Here is a 19182-nt window from a genome sequence, read left to right as displayed (position 1 = left end):
TTTTATTTGCACAGTGATATGTTCTGTATTTATTGTCAAGTACACATGTAAACAAATCAACAATGCCCTAACCTGCTGTATGACACTATACCCTACCATTTCCTACCACACATAGCATAGAATAGCATACCATATACGTATACACTCGGACCACTTTTAGTGGCCTAAGGTATAACATACCCTACCCTACCCTATGTACCACATGATACCACCATATAGAATAGCATAGCATAGCATAGCATAGCAATGTCATACCACACCACTCCAAGCCACGCCACGCCACTCCAGTTGTAAATACTAGTAAATGAATAAACTTGTGTCTCAGGCCGAGTATACACGACTACATAGTACAACCACACAACCCGATTACATGTAATCTTCTAAATACGTACAATATACAATATACAATATACAATATACCATAGACCTTGCAGGGTCGATGAATCTACTAGTACTAAACGTATTTGTAATTGTTCCTTTAAATTTTCCAGACGAATCAGGACCTTGCCATTTAACATCTATACGAAGACAGTGTCTTGAGAAAGCTTCATTATATATCAAATCTCCTGGTGCTGTTGCCTGTCAGGGCGTTTTAAAAGTGTTATACTGCATCGAACATTCACAACAGCAGTGCGGTGTTGAAAACCCACCGTCACCCACGAACACTAACATCCATCGAATGTACGACGAGGGACATTGTCAATTCATACCATTCCGTCAATTCGAATATGTTGCTGATGAATGGCGAAGGAAAAACCCATATGGATTTTGCAGCAACTGTATTTAGATATATTTCAACCCGGGTGATTACAACAACGTCACACTGTTATTAGCGGGAAAAGTGTTGTGATTTCTAAAACAAATATACAAGAGATTGTATTGGTCGTAGGAATATGCGTTTTGGAAATATAATTTGTTTCGTCTGACTCACTAGCTTGTGTGTGTGTGTATCATTTATCATGTGTTTGTCACTTGTCATTCATTACATTGGTATGTATGTTTGTTACACTATGCTTCAGAACTGGATAAAAAATGCACACGTCTAGCTGCTAAACGCTCGGGCTAAAACCCCCCTCCCCTTATTTGAGTATACGTATATGTGCCGCCCTTTGGGGTGCGTCGTCTGTTTGGTTTGGTCTGGCTCTGGGTCTGCTTTTTTCGAGCTTAAGAGTCTAAAACGGGGTCCACTTTGTGCACTATTTTTTTTTATTTTGCTTGGTCTTTAAGTATGGTCAATTGTCCTTTACCCAAATCATAACTGCCATTACATTTGTAATTGCTCCAACATGTTTTCTCCTAAGGAAAATGTGTATTTAGGTCTAAACTTTCATCTTTTAAAAACCTGTCATGGTCTAAAATGGGATATTGATTTTTGGTCTCATTTGGTCTAAAATGGGGCCTGGGGTTTCCACTGGCCACACAACCCTACCAGAGCTGACCACTGGTACCCCCCCGGGGGTGGGGAGCTAACCTAGAGACAGTGAAGCTTGAAGGTCGTCTCTTATCACTGAGGGCGCTAGCCTGACAGAGGTATTCATCACCTTTCAGCTACAAGACTTATAATTAACATGAACAATCCAAAAATTATTTTAGCTTTCAATATCCCAGATTGAAAGTCTAGTCTCGGCGTAATCACTTGTTTAATGAAAAAAATTTATTTAATATTTGGAAACTACTTTGAAGTCATCTAAACTCTGATAAAGTCATACAGTGAGCAATTTAGACTGTCGATAGTTGCTCGCGCCTTTTTTTCCTACGTCTTATCTAAACTCCGATCCGGCGCAACACTACTATAATCGCATACTGATATCGAGGGCCGAAGGCCCGAGCCTTCGGCCCTCGATATCAGTATGCGATTATAGTCGTATTGCGCCGGATCGGAGCGCGGCAACGACTTAAGTTTAGATAAAACGTAGGGGAAAAAAGGCGCAAGCGACTGTCGACAGTCTATGAGCAATTGTATGGTTTGATTATTACATCTACTATATCGCAGTGGGGCTTTTTTTACATCACAGAGAATTTGTGTTGAAATGTTGAGAATTTATTACAATTTAGCCAGAAAGTTGTCAAATCGATGGGCTGGGAGGGTGGGTAACGTCATCTGCAACATATTTCTTACAACTTATTGAGTATAGGTGTATGTTATGAAAAGAAAATTATCCGGGATCAAAATGGATATTGGAGTTAGTATATAATTTTTTTTAAAGTAGCAGCCTAAGAGGTTGGAGGACTTTTATTAGAGTCTAAATTTAAAATTTGACAGTAAGGATTGACAAGGAATTAATGTTAACTTCCCTGAGAATACAAATGACCTGTACAAACTTATCATATATAGAAATGGAAACTCTAATTTAAATGTAGATCAACGTGGACATTTAGTACAGTTCCACACACCCTACATGTTAAGTTACAGGATATCTGCAAAGGACCTGTTACAGACATGTCCTGAAATCTGAATGTGGATTTCTACCTGTGTATACCATAAAGTTATTGATAAAACATATAAATACTAAACACAGAAATTGGTGAAATAATATATCAATGTATTTTAATGTAAAAAAAACCCCACATACAATAATAATATGTACGTCATGGTGTTAGACTATTTCATTATTGTGGTCCAAGGGGTTAAAATATATCCTGGTATCATGCGATCGCACGATTTTGGGGTCGTACGCGATTTAGGACAAGAAGTGTATTTCCAAATACATGTACTTAGAATAAACATGTTTGGTAAACGAAGTCGTTGATGGCACTGGTGTTGTGTAATGTAATGTAATGTAATATTTAATCGTAGGTGGCGCTGTTGAATACTCCGCACCCCCCCCCCCCCACACACACACACACACACTACCACCACCAACTACGATTATGTTTAGGTGAGTTACTTTGGTTCGGTTGAGTGTTCAGAAAATGCTGGCAGACATAAATCCTGTGAGATTCGATGAATGAGGGTAAGAAGAAATGTACTAGTATCTACCGAGTTCGAAATTTCATAAGTTTGTTTATGCAGTGTGTACTGTACGAATGAATGTATGTTTGTCGGCAAAATACATCGCACCATACACACACACACACTGCACAGCACAGTACACACTTATTACAATAATGTGGACCACAAACCATTTAGATCAGGTGTACAATAAAACAAGTATACAAATACAAACACGCAACCACCGTTTCAGAGAAATCGCGAAAATGATATCCACAAAATATTTGTATAAAAAGGTTTTTATTTTCATAGCGTATAGTAAACACATTTTTGGAAACTCCCAAAACATCTAGACTAATCGTCGTTGATGGCGCTCCTTTTAACAATAAACCACTGAGTGTACACAACAACGACCTTTCAGTCGATGTTGTGTGAAATGCGTCGCAGGGCAGGGGCGGGCGTCCCTATCGGACGCGAGAGCGCCAACAACGGCTGATCTGCCAGTCTAAGTAAAACATCGAGCAAAGCAATTTTTAACATACAGTAACAAATTTACAATTCAAAACTCAATCACTACTAGTACCACATAGTTCACTGTCCACCTATCAATCTCCATCTTTTAATGTTTAATCGAATAAATATGCATTGACATTATTTTCGCATCTGTAACTCTTAATACATATTTACAGTTCTTCACAGCACAGTAACTTTTGCGAAATGAATGCCCAATGAAATCCATCGATACTGAATTAAGACGCAACATTAAAACAAGACGATCGTCCTGATTGGAGGCGGAACACGTTGAAGTTTATGACCTTCATTATGTGGTGTCCATGTCACGTGAACAACCGAATCACGGCATGCAACGTCACTTGCAGGTGAAGGTCTTTACCACAGACGTGTACACGTACATACTCTTATCCAAACACAAGAAATAATTTCCTTTCAAGTTCAGGGTCTTTTAAATTTGTTTGTGTCGCTTTACAAGGTCGGCTTTTTGCTTGCGGTTTTGAAAAATAACTCTCAAAAGCAAATACTTCATGGTATTATGAAAATGATTAAATATAAGCATTTTTATATGAAATATATCGAGTTCTCACAAATTTTAACAATTTGTATAAATACAGTCATATAAAACCCCATGTTAGCAACACAAGGACTAAAGTCTGTGTACATTCATATATTTTTTTTTGTAAATGAAGGCAGCTTATGTTCTAGCTACGGGTTTCAACAGGAGGGGCTAATACCAAATTTACTTCTGACTACCCCGTTACAGCACATACTAAACCGGGCGTCGTAACCAGTATTTCCGCAGCATGCCGGAGAAATTTTCCCGCCTTTACTGACAACATTACTGCCACAACACATGCTAAAATTGCTATCGTAAATTCGAGAACCACAGCAACCTGGTGAAATGTTCCCGCCTTTACTGAGAATAGTAGTGCCGCAACACATGCTAAAATTGCTATCGTAACCTCGAGAACCGCAGCATCCTGGTGAAATCTTCCCGCCTTTGCTCTGAACACTACCAGCACAACACATGCTGAAGTGAGCGTCGTACCCACTGGATCCACAGCAACCTGGTGAGATTTTCCCGCCTTTACTGACCACATTATTACCACAACACATAGAGAAGTGAGCGTCGTATGCACCGCATCCCTGTTGAATAAAACATTTGAAGAATATTAGTAACTTTTCAAAAACTCAACATCTTTTTCTTTTGGTGTCAGTCTGTATTTGTTATGTGCTATTCCTAAATGTTGTGTGTTGTTCCCGTTATCATTGAGATATACTTTCATGTAAGAATATACATTCTTGACTGTATACATGGCAAATATGTAGAACTTATTATATTATTATTAATTTTCACCTATTTCTAACGATTACAAAAAGACGGATGTGTACTCTTTGAGAATTGGATGATAACAGCTAAAGATGAGCATTGGGAACAAATTGCCGGAAACACATACAAGGAAAAGACTAATCCCTCCTCAGCATGGTAACGAAATTTTAACATATATGAGGTCATCGGTTATCATCGGCGACCTCTACCTATTTTGAGAAAAATACAAAAAGTCTGCCACCGGCAGGTGTGACACTTATCAATGGAAAGTAAAGTCAATACGTGTACGCTGCCATACAGTTTTGTTTTTAGTAAACGTAAAGGCCGTTTGTCTTTATCAATCACCCCACCTGGACATTGAAGGTTGAGGTCTTTCACGCCAAATTCAGATTAAGAATTAAAATCTAGGTGTTATTCGCGTAAAGCTGGTTTAGATGAAAATAATCATCAATGGTTCTATACGTATGCCTCCACTCATAGGATAATAATAATGCGAGGACCCGGGATTGAATATCTGGCCTTTAAAGGCTTTTGTAATATTTTCATTCTATAGTCATCGGTTGTTGCACAGACAAGTAAGAACTTGTCTGTGGTTGTTGAAATAAAAAGGACGTTATTTTCAAATAATCACCAGTGTTTCCTGAAAGTATAACCATGCTAGTCCGTGAGTCAGAGCCTTTTCCTCTCAGCTGCCAATGAGTGGATGTGTGAACTATATCTAGTTTTTGACCATTACTAAGTAATGCTTACTTTACGTACTATCCATAGCTAGATCATCAAACTGTACTTACCGCCGTCGGAGGGTTGCCCCCTGATGGTGGTGAGCCGCCGCCAGTGGGTGGTGACGACCCGCCGCGACGACGACGTCGTCTTCTCCGTCTCCATGCATCTGTATCCATGAAACTGTCTACGACGATAAACAAAAGTAACAGCGCCACCAGTTTCTTATTCATCTTGGTTGTCACGTGATACAGATCTGAAAGATGGAAATGATTGAATATAGTTGATATGATGTTTGTGACTCGAATGGACACAGATAAACAACACATACAGTGGTACGTACACATACAAACAAATGGGAGGTGGGGTATTTTATCAAACACTATTGAATTGATGCTGCCATGGTTGAGAAAGAGTTGAACCTTTAAATATCCAAGACTATGGCTACATGATAAATGCCGAACTTGGACTTTAAACTGTCTGGAACAATTCAAAAGGAGTATTGTAAATAAATCAAAACCAAACTAAGTGAAATGCGTGGCTTTTCCTTTAGCTGCAAATGTATCTGTTTGACGCATTTTTTAAATTGAGAGAGATAAGCCGTTGTGAATTACATGCAAATTTCCCTTTCCCCAGGAAAGGTATAGGCTGATACCTGACCGGTGACGTCATTACATTCTACGCATTTTGATGATGCTATGTAACATGTACCTTAGGGCTTTCAAAATAAGAAACGAAGAAAACGAAGTTTTGAAAGCAAAGAAGCTTTCAAAAGCTTGCCACATACAGACGTCGTGTTTTCATATGAGTTTCGTACAAGTGTTTAGTCATGCTTGCAGACGGTGCACGCGTTCCGGGACGACTTACACCCGGGGAGCTACTCCCCTTATTTGAGTATAGTACGTAGATGTGTCGCCCTTTGGGGTGCGTTTTCTCAGTAGCCCTTTGATCTAAAATGGGAACTGTTTTTTTTTCGATCTGAAGAGTCAAAAACGGGTCCACTTCGCATTATTTTCGATTTTCGTTGGTCTAAAATGTGGTCCATTGTCCTTTACCAAATCATAACTGGTATTAATTGCCCCGAATGTTGCCTCCTATTCTAAGGAAAAATGCATTTTGTTCAAACTTTAAGCTTTTAAAAACCTGTAATGGTCTAAAATGGGGTATTGATTTTTGGTCAAGGTGTGGGTCTAAAATGGGGCCTGTGGTGTCCAGCACTGGCTACACACCCCTACCAGTGCTAGCCATCGGTACTGCCCCCGGGACTTACACCCCGGGCTTACTTACATCGGCTGCAAGCAGGACTAGTACAAGTGTAAGGGGTCATAAAATCGGCCAAAACACATGTAATTGTGTTACCTTGTGACGATATATGGTAGGCATGTACTCACCGACAAGACTGGTAGAAGATGCTGTTAGCCTGACTCGTCACAGAGCTGTTTAGTGAGACTGACAGACATTGGGGTTTAAATAGTCGTAATACATCCTGTGTTGTTACCATCCTTGAACGTTGTTGACAACGAATTCTACGAAACAAGCTACAGTAATCTCCACATCCAAAACACCATTGACACTGTCAAATTGTTTGCATTTCATGTCGTGAATCACGGTTCCGGGAATACCATTGTCATAAAACCTTTACTTGACTGCCGGGACATACGTGTACACCAATCATGAAGCACGATCCGGGTTACACGGGGGGCAGTGTTTGTATTAAATTTCGTCGTGTTGGTTGGTTGGTTGGTTGGTTGACCTTGGAGTAATTATACTGACAAAGTGGAGTGGTTAGGTTGTCGGTGGCCGAGCGGTCAGCTCGAACGCCTCTTACCTCTGCACCCGCCAGTCACTGAGCTGGGTTTGATTAAATTTACCACGCTGTAAGTATGAGTTTGACTCAGTTCAGTGTGACTACTCCGGTTTCCTCCTGCATAAACACTGAACTTTCCTCCTGTTATTGGGCAATGCCTGTTGGATGGTTAATAAATAAGTAAATAAAAAATAAATAAATAAAAATAAATAGTGTATAAATAATTAACCTGGGTGTATGCCAACTTTAGTAAAGAGTTCTTTTATTTTCTGAATGAAGACAAAATGATTTTAAAAAAAAAAAACATTTCGGCAAAGATCGATGTTTTACGTCCGGTAACACTTTGGAACATATGACAAAGTGATTGTATCAAAACTGTAGCCTATAAGTCAGATTATACTAATCTCCGACTCATCCCCATTGCTTCAACTGTGCTCCCAATTTCATTTAACGGACACTTTTTACTCCAAGAAGATTTTTGTCAAACCAGACGATAATATTTAGCAACTAAGCTATATGTCATGCCAGCCTGCAGGCAACACAATAACATATAGCAATGTTAAATGATTTTTGTCCACCTAGATTTGTTTTTTGTTTCTGCTCTACTGGACTGGCTTCCATTTTAATAATGAATACTGATATTAACGATGGCGATATGATCAGACAGACACCACTAGCTTGTAGTTTATAGCCTCGGAGAGTACGTACATCGACAATACTGTGTAAAAATGTGTATGCTAATACTGTTATCATGGCTCGCGCTCGAAATGTTCTATGACTATGTCCCAACTTTTGTCAGTATTGACCGCGGTGGTCAAGGTCAATACACCGGCCTTGTAACTTTCCAAATTCAAACAACGAATTAAATATACATACTCACATACTCACACACACACACACACACACACACACACACACACACACACACACACACACAGACACACACACACACACACAGACACACATACATACATACATACATACATACATACATACATACATACATACATACATACATACATACATACATACATACGGAGAAACAAACACGCACGTGCGTTCAATTTTTTTTAATGCGGAAAAATGATCATTTTAAAATATAAGTGTCACCTAATTTAAAAACCGTGTTAAGACAGTAACTTTCAGAACTTTGTCCAATCGTTCTGGACGAAGAAAATATTGGATAATATTCTTGTATCCGTGCACACCTTCAATTTGATTCTCTGCTAGAGAGATCTTGAGATTTGATGAAGGATAGCACTACTACTAGTACTAGCTAGACTACGTTAAATCAGACATCAACAGCGCGACGTGTACTCTTAAACTGTAGTAAACCATTTCCCATCAAAATTAGTATTTGTAAAAGCCGGAAACCAAATTGGGTGTAGAGTGGTATTATTATCCTAACGGGGGGGGGGGGGGGGGTCACAAGTTGGTGATGAAATAGTAGACCCCACTCTGTTTAGTCTGCATTGTGCTTGAATCGTAACATAGGTTCATCAACACGTGGTCCTATATCAAATTTAAAACAAAAACACAAAAACTAAATGGTTTCCGAAAGGGTGTGCTATAAGTGGGTGACCCCTGGGTTTGTCCCACGGCTGAGAGTGTTTTCCCTTTTAATAACAACGACCAGTTTCCACGTATTCCGGAAGGCCATTAGTTCCCGTTGTTCGGACTTACATGTAATACATACCTCTTATTCTTTCGGTGAGTGCTGTTCTGAATATTTATAAAGTCGTGCTTACAACAATAGACTATACGTAAAGTAGAGTGTGGTAAAAACAATATGTGAAGTTGGAGATACATGGTATTATCTAACTCGCATTATTCTTTTTCGCTATATTTTCTGTGACTCAAAAAACCAAGCAATACGGTACCTCGCCATGCATGATTGTTAAAACGGTAACATTTACTGCTACGTTACATGGGAAAGTTCATACTGAGAGACTTGATATAGTCTCAGACCACCATAGAAAATAGTGGTCTGACTATCGTCGTAAACCACAGCCTCTTTTACGGCACCGTCCAAGACGCACCATCATGAGGTATATTTCGATATTTCATGATATTTCGAAGTGTCGCGGAAGAAATATCAGCTGTGCGCGAGAATGCGGTCCGCGATACAGTGCTTCTGTAATAGATCCGACAGGCTGTATACAGTATAGCCAAATCACACACACACACACACACGCGCGCGCACACACACACACACACACACACACACACACACACACACACACACAATTGTACACCTTTTTTCTGTTTGTGCATGTAGGGTTCGATTTATGTGTGAGAGGCTGTTAAAAAGTGTTTTACTGGATAATTGTGGCCAGTTATTGACTTCCTACAAAACTAGACCGAGAATCCACACTTGATCGTAAATGTGTATAAATTATTCTGTTCGGACGACGTGGCGTTCATCGTGACTGTACTTGTGAACGAAGAGTATACGTAATTAGTCAGTGCCACCACTCCTTTTGATGTGGGCCCGGAAGAGAATGCATATCGAAGCCCGGCCTTTGCGGTCCGGTCGGAAGAAGTGTGGCGTTTATACCCGGGGCGTCGCCAGCTTTATACTTTACGTAATACCGTTCTTCAAAATTCTGAGAAAAGTATTTTGTCGAGTTCAAAGGAAAACTAGTCATGTGAAACACACATTATGCACAAACCATTCTTGTACGTTTTAAGACCATTTATTTTCCTTCGCGGTACTGAGCTGACTTTGTTTGCCCCATCTAGTTGTTGGTATGTCCACAGGCACTTGTTTCCAGAGATACGTATCAGAATGTTTCTATCAGAATAAATAAAATTTTGATAATATCGATAATATTGTCGCGTTTAGCCAATTGTATATGATAGGGGTAAAATAACACTTGTTTCTGTGATCGTGCAAGTCCACTCACCGCGAGATATAGACGTAGCACAGTCGCTTGTAAACTGTTATTCCTTTCCTAAATGGTTTTATTCTTGTCTATGACGTCGACGGTCCTAATACAGAACAATGACGTTATTATAGGGATTTGCGATATTCTTATAAAATCGGTAGCGATTGTCATACCCCCCTACGTGTTGTATGTAGGAGGGTATGACATCGCTACCGATTTACCGTCATAGACAAGAATAAAACCATTTAGGAAAGGAATAACAGTTTACAAGCGACTGTCTTGGGGTCACAAATTTCAATGTAGTTCTTATCACGATATTATTCCGTAAAAAGGAAACTTTTAAAAATAGCCTCCATCCTCAAATAGAACGCTATGAGTTCAGAATGACTATACAAAGACACGTACGTGGGAGCTTTAGACTGTCTGGACTCGGGACTGCAAACGGCCGGACAGTCTTACTCACTCTATTTGCTTGATGGCGCTGTTTATTTCGATCATCGTCATGAACACCCTTGTTGACAATCTTTACGAGATGGCACTGTTTATTCCGATCACGCATTTCTTATCTCGTCAAGATGGTACTTTCAGAGTCAATCGTGAACATCATTGCATACATTTTAAATGACATACATCTAGATGTAACTGGTCTGTCAGATTCAATTAAAAAAAATAACTTTCTTACTTTATGTCTCACGACAAACATATTAATAATTCCGGGTCTAACTTTAACATCCACTTCACTGCTTTATCCGGAATCACACTGTAGCTATAGCTTCCTGAGCTAATTTTAGGCTGGAATTCATGGGCTGATCGTGCAATCGATATTTTGAATTATCACACGAGTTCTGTACCTCCTCCGACTTTTCCATACTCTCGAATTGAGACTCATAATTCAATGCCAGATTCTCACATTACTGCTTTCTTTATACCAATAGAGCCTTTACACAGCAGATGTTTTTGTTCCAGGCCAACTGTGCTGTAGATCTGCCAGACAAATGTTTCACTTATGTATAACTTCAAAAATGATCATATTCGCCACTGGTGCTTCTAACGTATATTTTTGTCCTTGACGACCCCTATAAATAAACAACAATACCCACATGGTTAAGTTTTCAGATCAGGCCTTCACATTTCTTTCCATGTGATTCCATTGTTCTATTAGTCTAAGACTATGTTTTTCTCTGAAGTCACCATTCTGACTATTTGATCATGGTTCCATACGTATTTAATAGGGATATTCAAATTCAGTTCCTTTCTTCAACATCTTTGACAGAGTCCACTGCTTGGTGATAGCTTTGTGGATCAGTGTCTCTGGTTGTCAAGTGTTTGAAGGAGATGTCTATTCTCACAAGTGACTCCAAATTCACAATCTATAGATTTCTCTCTTAGCCTAGTCGTATATACTATTATGTAGTTCCCCCTCCATTGGTTCCATCTTAAAAGAAATATGTGCCTAGCTTGGTAGTATTTTTCGTCGTTTTGAAATATTCTTTCAGCTTGGCCTTCAACCTGTCATTGTTTACCTAGTTCCTCATTATTAGGGTCTGGTAGGCTGTCTTGTAGTTTGGCAATTTCTGTACCTCCATATTTCAGCAGAACTTCTTTCTTTTCAGTTTGTTGGGTTTTTCTGAAGTATCCGACTTCTCTTTCGATGCCCTCCAAGCAGCCTTCATAGCCCATTGTCAGCTCATCGTGAATGGCTCTCTGAGATGTATAGTGTTTGGAACAGTTTCCACAATAATTGTCGAGCCAACGGCCATTTTAGTCACTATATTTTGTGGCTGGTGAAACGGTATTGTATTTCACCATAACCACTTTCGTTCCCCCAAAAACAGACACACTGGCTTGCAAGCTAGCTGGGCATTGGCGTTTGACCGATGGTTTGACCTGACCACAGGATGAATGAACACGAACATGCGCCCCCAACGATACATTTTAGAGAAAACAATATGGCTGCGCTCAGGAGAAGTCGTGGTCTCAGCGTGGATTCCAGAAAATCATCAGATTCTGAGCAATTTCCAGGAGAAAACGAAATATTATTTAATTTATCAGATACAGATAATGAGTCTGAGAGCGATGACACTAGTAGCTTGTGTGAAAGTGACTCTGATTTGGACGACATAGTGGAAACTGCAGCGAACCATATCCTTGGAAATCATACAACGGATACCCAATCACACACAAGATCTAGCAGTAGTACAAATGTTGTTGAAACCGAGAAATCTAATGATGTTGACGAAGAAGGGTCTGGAGATGAAGACGATATCGTGTGTCTTCCTTTTGTAATTGACAGTAAACCATCAGGAGGTAAAGATGACAAAGAAGATGGAGATAACTCTGGAAATGATGGCGATGATACGAGTGATGATGTTTCAGAAGCGATAATAAATATGACTGGTCAAGTGATGACTTCAAGACACGACACGTAAGTAAAGTGAAATCAGAGTTAACATTAGTGTAAGACTGTCATAAGCCAATGTTATATTAGATGTCTGTTGTACACATGGTATTGATTCATCTCGTGGCAAGATAAACTATAACTTGAGGATTGCTGTCCAACTGTCACCATAGCATCGGGTTAACTCTGTTTAGTTTCCAATTACTTACAAATAACGTTTTTAGCACAACTGAACTTGTTCAGTAGTGCTATAGGGATCGCCCGGCGTCTGTCTGTCTGTGTGTGTGTGTGTGTGTGTGTGTGTGTGTGGATGTGTGTGTGTGTGTGTAAACAACTTAAAGTCAAAAACCGCTGAACCGATTGCCACGATATTTGGTGGGTCCATTACTTTGGGTGTCTAGTTGGGAAATTGTTCAAATCAAAATGATCGCATCACAGGTGTGTGATTTGGGTCAAAAAATGTGATTTTTGGTCAAAAAACTTAAACTCAGAAACTACTGGGCAGATTGGTGCGAAATTTGGTGGGAACATTCTTAAGGTGGTGTAAAGTAAGATTTGTTCATGACGGGATGATTCCATCAGTGATATGCAAATTAGGGCTAAATGTGTCTTTTTGGTTAAAAATCTATAATTCTAAAACTACTGAGCAGATTGGGCTGAAATTTAATGGGAATGTATCTAGGGATGTATGGACGAAGAAATATTAAGCTTACCATGATTCCATGAGTGATATGCAAATTAGGTGTAAAAATGTTCATTTTTGGTCAAAAACTTATATCTCAAAAAGTACTTGGTCAATTAGTCTGAAACTTGGCGAGATGTTTCTGAAACTGTTATTCTGCAGATTTTCTTAAAAACATTTTGACAAAATTGGCCCTAGCGACCATGACCACGCCCTTAGCAACAACCAAATGGCAGTATATTTTGGTCAAATAACAACATCATCTGGTAAGCAAGTGAGTAAACATTCAAAAAATGTATGCAAATACCCTAGCAACCATGACCACGCCCATAGCAACAGCTAAACGGTGGTGTATTTCACAAAGATAACAACAGGGTTTAATAGATAATTGAATAAACATCCAAAAAATGTATGTAAATTTGCATAGCAACAAGACCACGCCCATAACAACAGCCAAATAATCACGTATATTGCAAAGATAACAACAGGAATAGAAAGACAGATGAATTAACATTTAAAAAATGTATGCAAATACCCTAGTAACCATGACCACGCCCATAGCAACAGCCAAACGGTGGTGTATTTCACAAAGATAACAACAGGGTTTAATAGACAATTGAATAAACATTCAAAAAATGTATGTAAATTTTCCTAGCAACAAGACCACGCCCATAGCAACAGCCAAATGATCACGTATATTGCAAAGACAATATCAGGAATTCATACACAAGTGAACAAAAACATACACAAATGTATGCAAATATATCTAACAACATGACCACGCCCATAGCAACAGCCAAATGATAGCATTTATCGTAAAGATAGCATCATGGTTGGATAGGCAACTGGATAGTTATTCAGCAAATAAACACCTATTGTTAGCATAGACTAGCATATGGATAAATATTTTTAAAAACTACAGTTGTGCTACAACGCCATTGGCGGTATTTTTTCTGTTCAGGTTGACAGGCTTTCTCACATTGTCCGTTTCCTGGTATTCATGACTCCTAAGAGCCTATTACATTCAGTCAACCAATCTCTTGTTTTCTGTTTTCTTTGTATTTCAGTGTAGATTTATCATCATCCATAGATCCAGGCATGGATGTGGGTGATATTTACATCAACCTAGATGACAGTAAACCTGAGAATAGCAAACAAGCAGTCCAAAACATCTTACTGCGTAGTAAGCATGATGAGGTAGGTCTGATCAGATAGCATTTGGTCGATCTCTAAAAAATTAAGCAGGGCTAAAATTTAGTCATTATTCTAGTCATAATGAAGTTCCAACCATTTTGATTTGCAGGTACCATTGTAAGAGGGCACTCCAGATTAAATAAAGCGAGGGCTAAAATTTTTGACTTGGCCACTGATTGTATGGCTATGCACAAAGCAGTCAATAAATTTGTGTCAAAGAACTCTGACTGTTAGGCATGTTTTGATTTACTGACAGTTGCTAATATAAGGAGTACAATGACAACAAGGAAATAAGTGTTAACTTTGTATCTGCTGTCTTTATGCTACAATACTCAGCTATTCTGGCCCTCACTTCTGGCTCCAAAAACACTCCACAAACAGTGCTCCTAGTGGGCAAACATGAAATCTTTTATCTTTCTGATAAACATACCAGAGTTGTTTTATAAATTGAAAGTCTACTATGTATTGTTAACAACCAAAAATGAACACTTAGTAATTAGGCAAATTTTTTTGTTTTTGTATTCCAGAACAGGGCTTCATTTACTGTAAGTTAAAAATGATGGCAACCATTATTTTGAATTTCTTGTATGTAAAGGCCAGTGGTCTGTTATAATACATACAGAGTATATATATTATCATTCATTCATTTATATTAATGTTACAGCTCTTAAAGAAAAGTGTCGTCACAGCTGGTTTTGAGAAAAAAGATAGTGTTCCACCATACAAGGAGTCGCAACATCAACTCAGGCACCAAAGAAAGGTAAGAAACTTAGAATAACAAACAATAATCTCTAAGTCAATCAATAAATATTGTTTTCTAGAGTTCAGTTTCTACTAGATTAATTAATTTGTTGTTTTAAAGAAAAGTGTTGAACCTGTGCAGCTTCTGTAGACCATAGGTAAACTCGCCTAGGTTGGGTTTGCATAAGAATGCTTCTTTCAAATTTTTTGCCATCGTAACATTTATGTAGTATCTTTTTTTTTCAAAGGAATGGGTCTAATTATTTCAAATGTAATGCAGAATTTCATAAAGTGATTGTTTCTGTGTCATGGACCAGAAAGTCCATACCACACTTACATACAAACAGGATGTACATCCAGGATACTTTAAATCGGTGACTACCACCTAGTTGGTGACTACCACCTGGTCTGTTATTACCACCTAGTTGGTGACTACCACCTGGTCTGTTATTACCACCTAGTTGGTGACTACCACCTGGTCTGTTATTACCACCTGGTTGGTGACTACCACCTGGTCTGTTATTACCACCTAGTTGGTGACTACCACCTGGTCTGTTATTACCACCTGGTTGGTGACTACCACCTGGTCTGTTATTACCACCTAGTTGGTGACTACCACCTGGTCTGTTATTACCACCTAGTTAGTGACTACCACCTGGTCAGTTATTACCACCTGGTTGGTGACTACCACCTGGTCAGTTATTACCACCTAGTTAGTGACTACCACCCAGTCAGTTATTACCACCTAGTTAGTGACTACCACCTGGTCAGTTATTACCACCTGGTTGGTGACTACCACCCAGTCAGTTATTACCACCTGGTTGGTGACTACCACCTGGTCAGTTATTACCACCTGGTTAGTGACTACCACCTGGTCAGTTATTACCACCTGGTTGGTGACTACCACCCAGTCAGTTATTACCACCTGGTTAGTGACTACCACCTGGTCAGTTATTACCACCTGGTTGGTGACTACCACCTGGTCAGTTATTACCACCTGGTTGGTGACTACCACCCAGTCAGTTATTACCACCTAGTTAGTGACTACCACCTGGTCAGTTATTACCACCTGGTTGGTGACTACCACCCAGTCAGTTATTACCACCTGGTTGGTGACTACCACCTGGTCAGTTATTACCACCTGGTTGGTGACTACCACCAGGTACTACCTGGTTGGTGACTACCACCTGGTCAGTTATTACCACCTGGTTGGTGACTACCACCAGGTACTACCTGGTTGGTGACTACCACCTGGTCAGTTATTACCACCTGGTTGGTGACTACCACCAGGTACTACCTGGTTGGTGACTACCACCTGGTCAGTTATTACCACCTGGTTGGTGACTACCACCTAGTCAGTATGTACAATGGACGAATTATGTAGACTGCGCAGAATATAAATTACTTAGTATGCCACAAACTACTTCATAAATTCTTAGCATTTTTTTTGTTATTCATATTTAAATGATAATGACTTTTCCAAACCAGATATGTCAGAATTTGGATGACAAATAAATGAACAGCTACTTGAAATTATAGAACTGTTTTTTATTTCATGTATTGTTTTTATGATTTTTTTTCAGAGAGAAAGAGAGTCACACACTGGAAAGAATTGGTACAATATGAAGGCTGCAGAAATGACAGATGAATTGAAAAATGATCTCAAAGTCATGCAGATGAGGGGTACTCTAGACCCTAAAAGGTTTTATAAAAAGAATGATGTTGTGGGACTACCTAAGTTTGTGCAGGTGAACTATTTTTTTCTTTATTGAAAATAGTGTATCACCATAAGATATTCTGCTACAGATATCACTACTACCAAGTTTACGCAATGTGGAAAGTGGAGACCCTCAAGCCATGCAAATCTTTTTACTGCCAAATACTCTTATTAATTTTATGAAAAACATTGTCTTTGATCAACTGGTATGCCAGATACAATCAAATCAGAAAGACTACAGAGTTTCAATTAGGCAACATGGTGTTTTTTTTACATCTCTGAGATTGTTTTTTGTTATAGATTATACAAACAAAATACAGGCACTGATAGCATGCACACACATGAAATGTTACATTTCATCTCACTGTGAACACAAATAAACAGTTTTGTGTTGGAATCTTCTTGTTTCATCCGACAGTGATGTTGATTTGTGTTCACTGTGAGATGAAATGTATCATTGTATATGCCTGTGTGTTATCAATGTCTGTATTTTCTTTATGTCATTTGTAAAAGCAAACGTTGTGTGAGATGTAAAAAACAGCGTGCTGCCTTATTGAAACTTTATAGTCTCTCTGGTTTGGTAGTAATTACCCTTTCTGTGATCAGAGTTTAATCAGATTTATGTGTGTTCTGACTTCAGACTTCAGTTTTTAATCATATGCAAAATGTCTTGTATATAAATGTCTCTAATTAAGCTATAAATCACTACACACACCAAAAAGTATACATTTTCTGAAAGCTCTAGACATGTTCTTTGTAGCAGTGTGAATAATTAATAGGTATCAACTAGCAGGTGAACATTTTACCTTACAGCCAAAGCTTATAATCAAATAATACAAATACATGTTGCTTATGCATTTTGCTATTTTTTCTTATATTTTTCCACTAGGTTGGAAGGGTGATTGAGCATGCTGCAGATTTCTACCATTCTAGGATACCAAAGAAAGAACGCAAGAAGACAATTGTAGATGAACTATTGGCAGATGCAGAATTCAGGAGGTGAGTACCATTGTGAATGGGATTACAGTCACGAACATGTTTTCCAACAAACTAATATTACTATTCTTATTATCCAATTCACAAAGTAAGACTCATTATTATTCATTTATGCTAATGATACATGACATACTCTGATATTCAAAATTTATGCTAATGAACATGATATACTCTGATATTCAAATTTTATGCTAATGAACATGATATATTCTGATATTCAGATTATATACTATTATATGTGGTTCTGTTACCATGACCGACCCAAAACCCAGAGCGAGTGTTCTACAGACTTGATGGGTAGGCTGTATCACTCAGTCGTGTCTCACTAACAAAACAAGTGCGAATTGGGGACTCCTGTAGTAATGACTCGAAAAGTCGGGGACGATTACTCATACGGAGCCCACAGGTGCTATGTTTGCTGGGCCTGGGTAACTCCGGGATAGCCTGCAGACTAACTGGGAAAGCCTTGACAGTTCCACAGCAATGTGATATTATATAGAGCGTGCAACATAGCCCTGTCACGTAGTCTCAAACCTGAATGGAACTCTGTAGCATTATGTGTGATTGTGTGTATATGTCTGCATATTACAGAAAATCACTGGGAGCAATTCCCAGCACAAAAAAATAAAAAATAAAAAAATTAATTAAAAATACAGATTGAAATCATGATTGCACTGGGGTGCCGCTGATTATAGGGTGTGTACCCAAAAAGCATTGGATTATTGCACCATACTATGTGTGTACAGCTACACAAATATGTTTACCTACACAGGTGATTCAATACTGTGCAGTGTTGCAATATTACGAATAAGTTATTGTGTCTAACAAAAAAGTTTCATAAAACATTCCAGTAGCTGGTAGAGCAGCTTTAAAAAAAATGTTTTTCAATACTTGCAGATACAACAAGAGGAAATATGCTGAAGTTCAAGAAGCAACGAAGCAACGTTCTGGATCTAGAAGACACATGAAAAGAATGAAGAAAAAAAACAGATGATGATTGATGATCTAGTATTTATATATTAATAAAATTGTCAGAAATATAATCATTGTTCGGTGTTTTTTCCGTTTTTAGCATTTTCAATAATGATCTTGTACTAGCCACAGAACAAGCAACTTTTGTCAGAGTTTAGCAAATGTGCCTTGTCCAATTGTGCTATTGACAGTTAAATCTCTGCCTGTGTATCTGTGTGTGTGTATCTGTGTGTGTGTGTGTGTACGTACGTATGTATGTGTGTGTGTGTACATGTGTGTGTCTGTGTTTGTG

The 19182-nt window shown here is 38.7% G+C and overlaps 3 protein-coding genes across 5 annotated transcripts in view; 2 read left to right on the top strand and 1 right to left on the bottom strand.

The window, feature by feature from the left end:
• LOC144441160 (uncharacterized) overlaps positions 1-840 on the top strand; it is a 16439-nt gene extending 15599 nt beyond the window's left edge. For all 3 annotated transcript variants that reach the window (XM_078130701.1, XM_078130700.1, XM_078130698.1), the window contains exon 5: positions 492-840. In XM_078130701.1, coding sequence (XP_077986827.1) covers positions 492-787 — 296 coding nt within the window. In that variant the 3' untranslated portion in view covers positions 788-840. The remainder of the gene's footprint in view (positions 1-491) is intronic.
• A 2373-nt stretch (positions 841-3213) lies between these two features.
• On the bottom strand, positions 3214-9290 carry LOC144440970 (uncharacterized). The gene is made up of 4 exons (XM_078130447.1): positions 9287-9290; positions 6887-6912; positions 5567-5751; positions 3214-4591 (listed from the first exon to the last, which is right to left on the bottom strand). Exons 3-4 carry the CDS (start codon positions 5726-5728, stop codon positions 4160-4162), a joined length of 594 nt encoding a protein of 197 aa, XP_077986573.1. The 5' UTR covers positions 5729-5751; positions 6887-6912; positions 9287-9290; the 3' UTR covers positions 3214-4159.
• A 2746-nt stretch (positions 9291-12036) lies between these two features.
• LOC144441159 (uncharacterized) lies at positions 12037-18922 on the top strand. The gene is made up of 6 exons (XM_078130697.1): positions 12037-12615; positions 14338-14467; positions 15129-15224; positions 16789-16953; positions 17812-17921; positions 18816-18922. The coding sequence occupies exons 1-6, from the start codon at positions 12089-12091 to the stop codon at positions 18910-18912; spliced, it is 1125 nt and encodes a 374-aa protein (XP_077986823.1). The 5' UTR covers positions 12037-12088; the 3' UTR covers positions 18913-18922.
• The last annotated feature ends 260 nt before the right edge of the window (positions 18923-19182 follow it).

Source organism: Glandiceps talaboti, chromosome 10, assembly GCF_964340395.1.
Source record: "Glandiceps talaboti chromosome 10, keGlaTala1.1, whole genome shotgun sequence".
NCBI lineage: Eukaryota > Metazoa > Hemichordata > Enteropneusta > Spengelidae > Glandiceps > Glandiceps talaboti.
Note: the sequence above shows the minus strand (reverse complement) of the source record. Positions and strands in the feature narration are given on the sequence as shown.

Bases quoted from the DNA above. Each gene is read 5' to 3' on its own strand.
- LOC144440970 (XM_078130447.1), bottom strand. From the start codon at position 5,728: ATGAATAAGAAACTGGTGGCGCTGTTACTTTTGTTTATCGTCGTAGAC. The intron at 4,592-5,566 runs GTAAGTACAGTT...TTTATTCAACAG, and splicing joins GGGGCAACCCTCCGACGGCG to GGATGCGGTGCATACGACGC.
- LOC144441159 (XM_078130697.1), top strand. From the start codon at position 12,089: ATGAATGAACACGAACATGCGCCCCCAACGATACATTTTAGAGAAAAC. The intron at 14,468-15,128 runs GTAGGTCTGATC...TTAATGTTACAG, and splicing joins TGCGTAGTAAGCATGATGAG to CTCTTAAAGAAAAGTGTCGT. The intron at 17,922-18,815 runs GTGAGTACCATT...CAATACTTGCAG, and splicing joins GCAGATGCAGAATTCAGGAG to ATACAACAAGAGGAAATATG.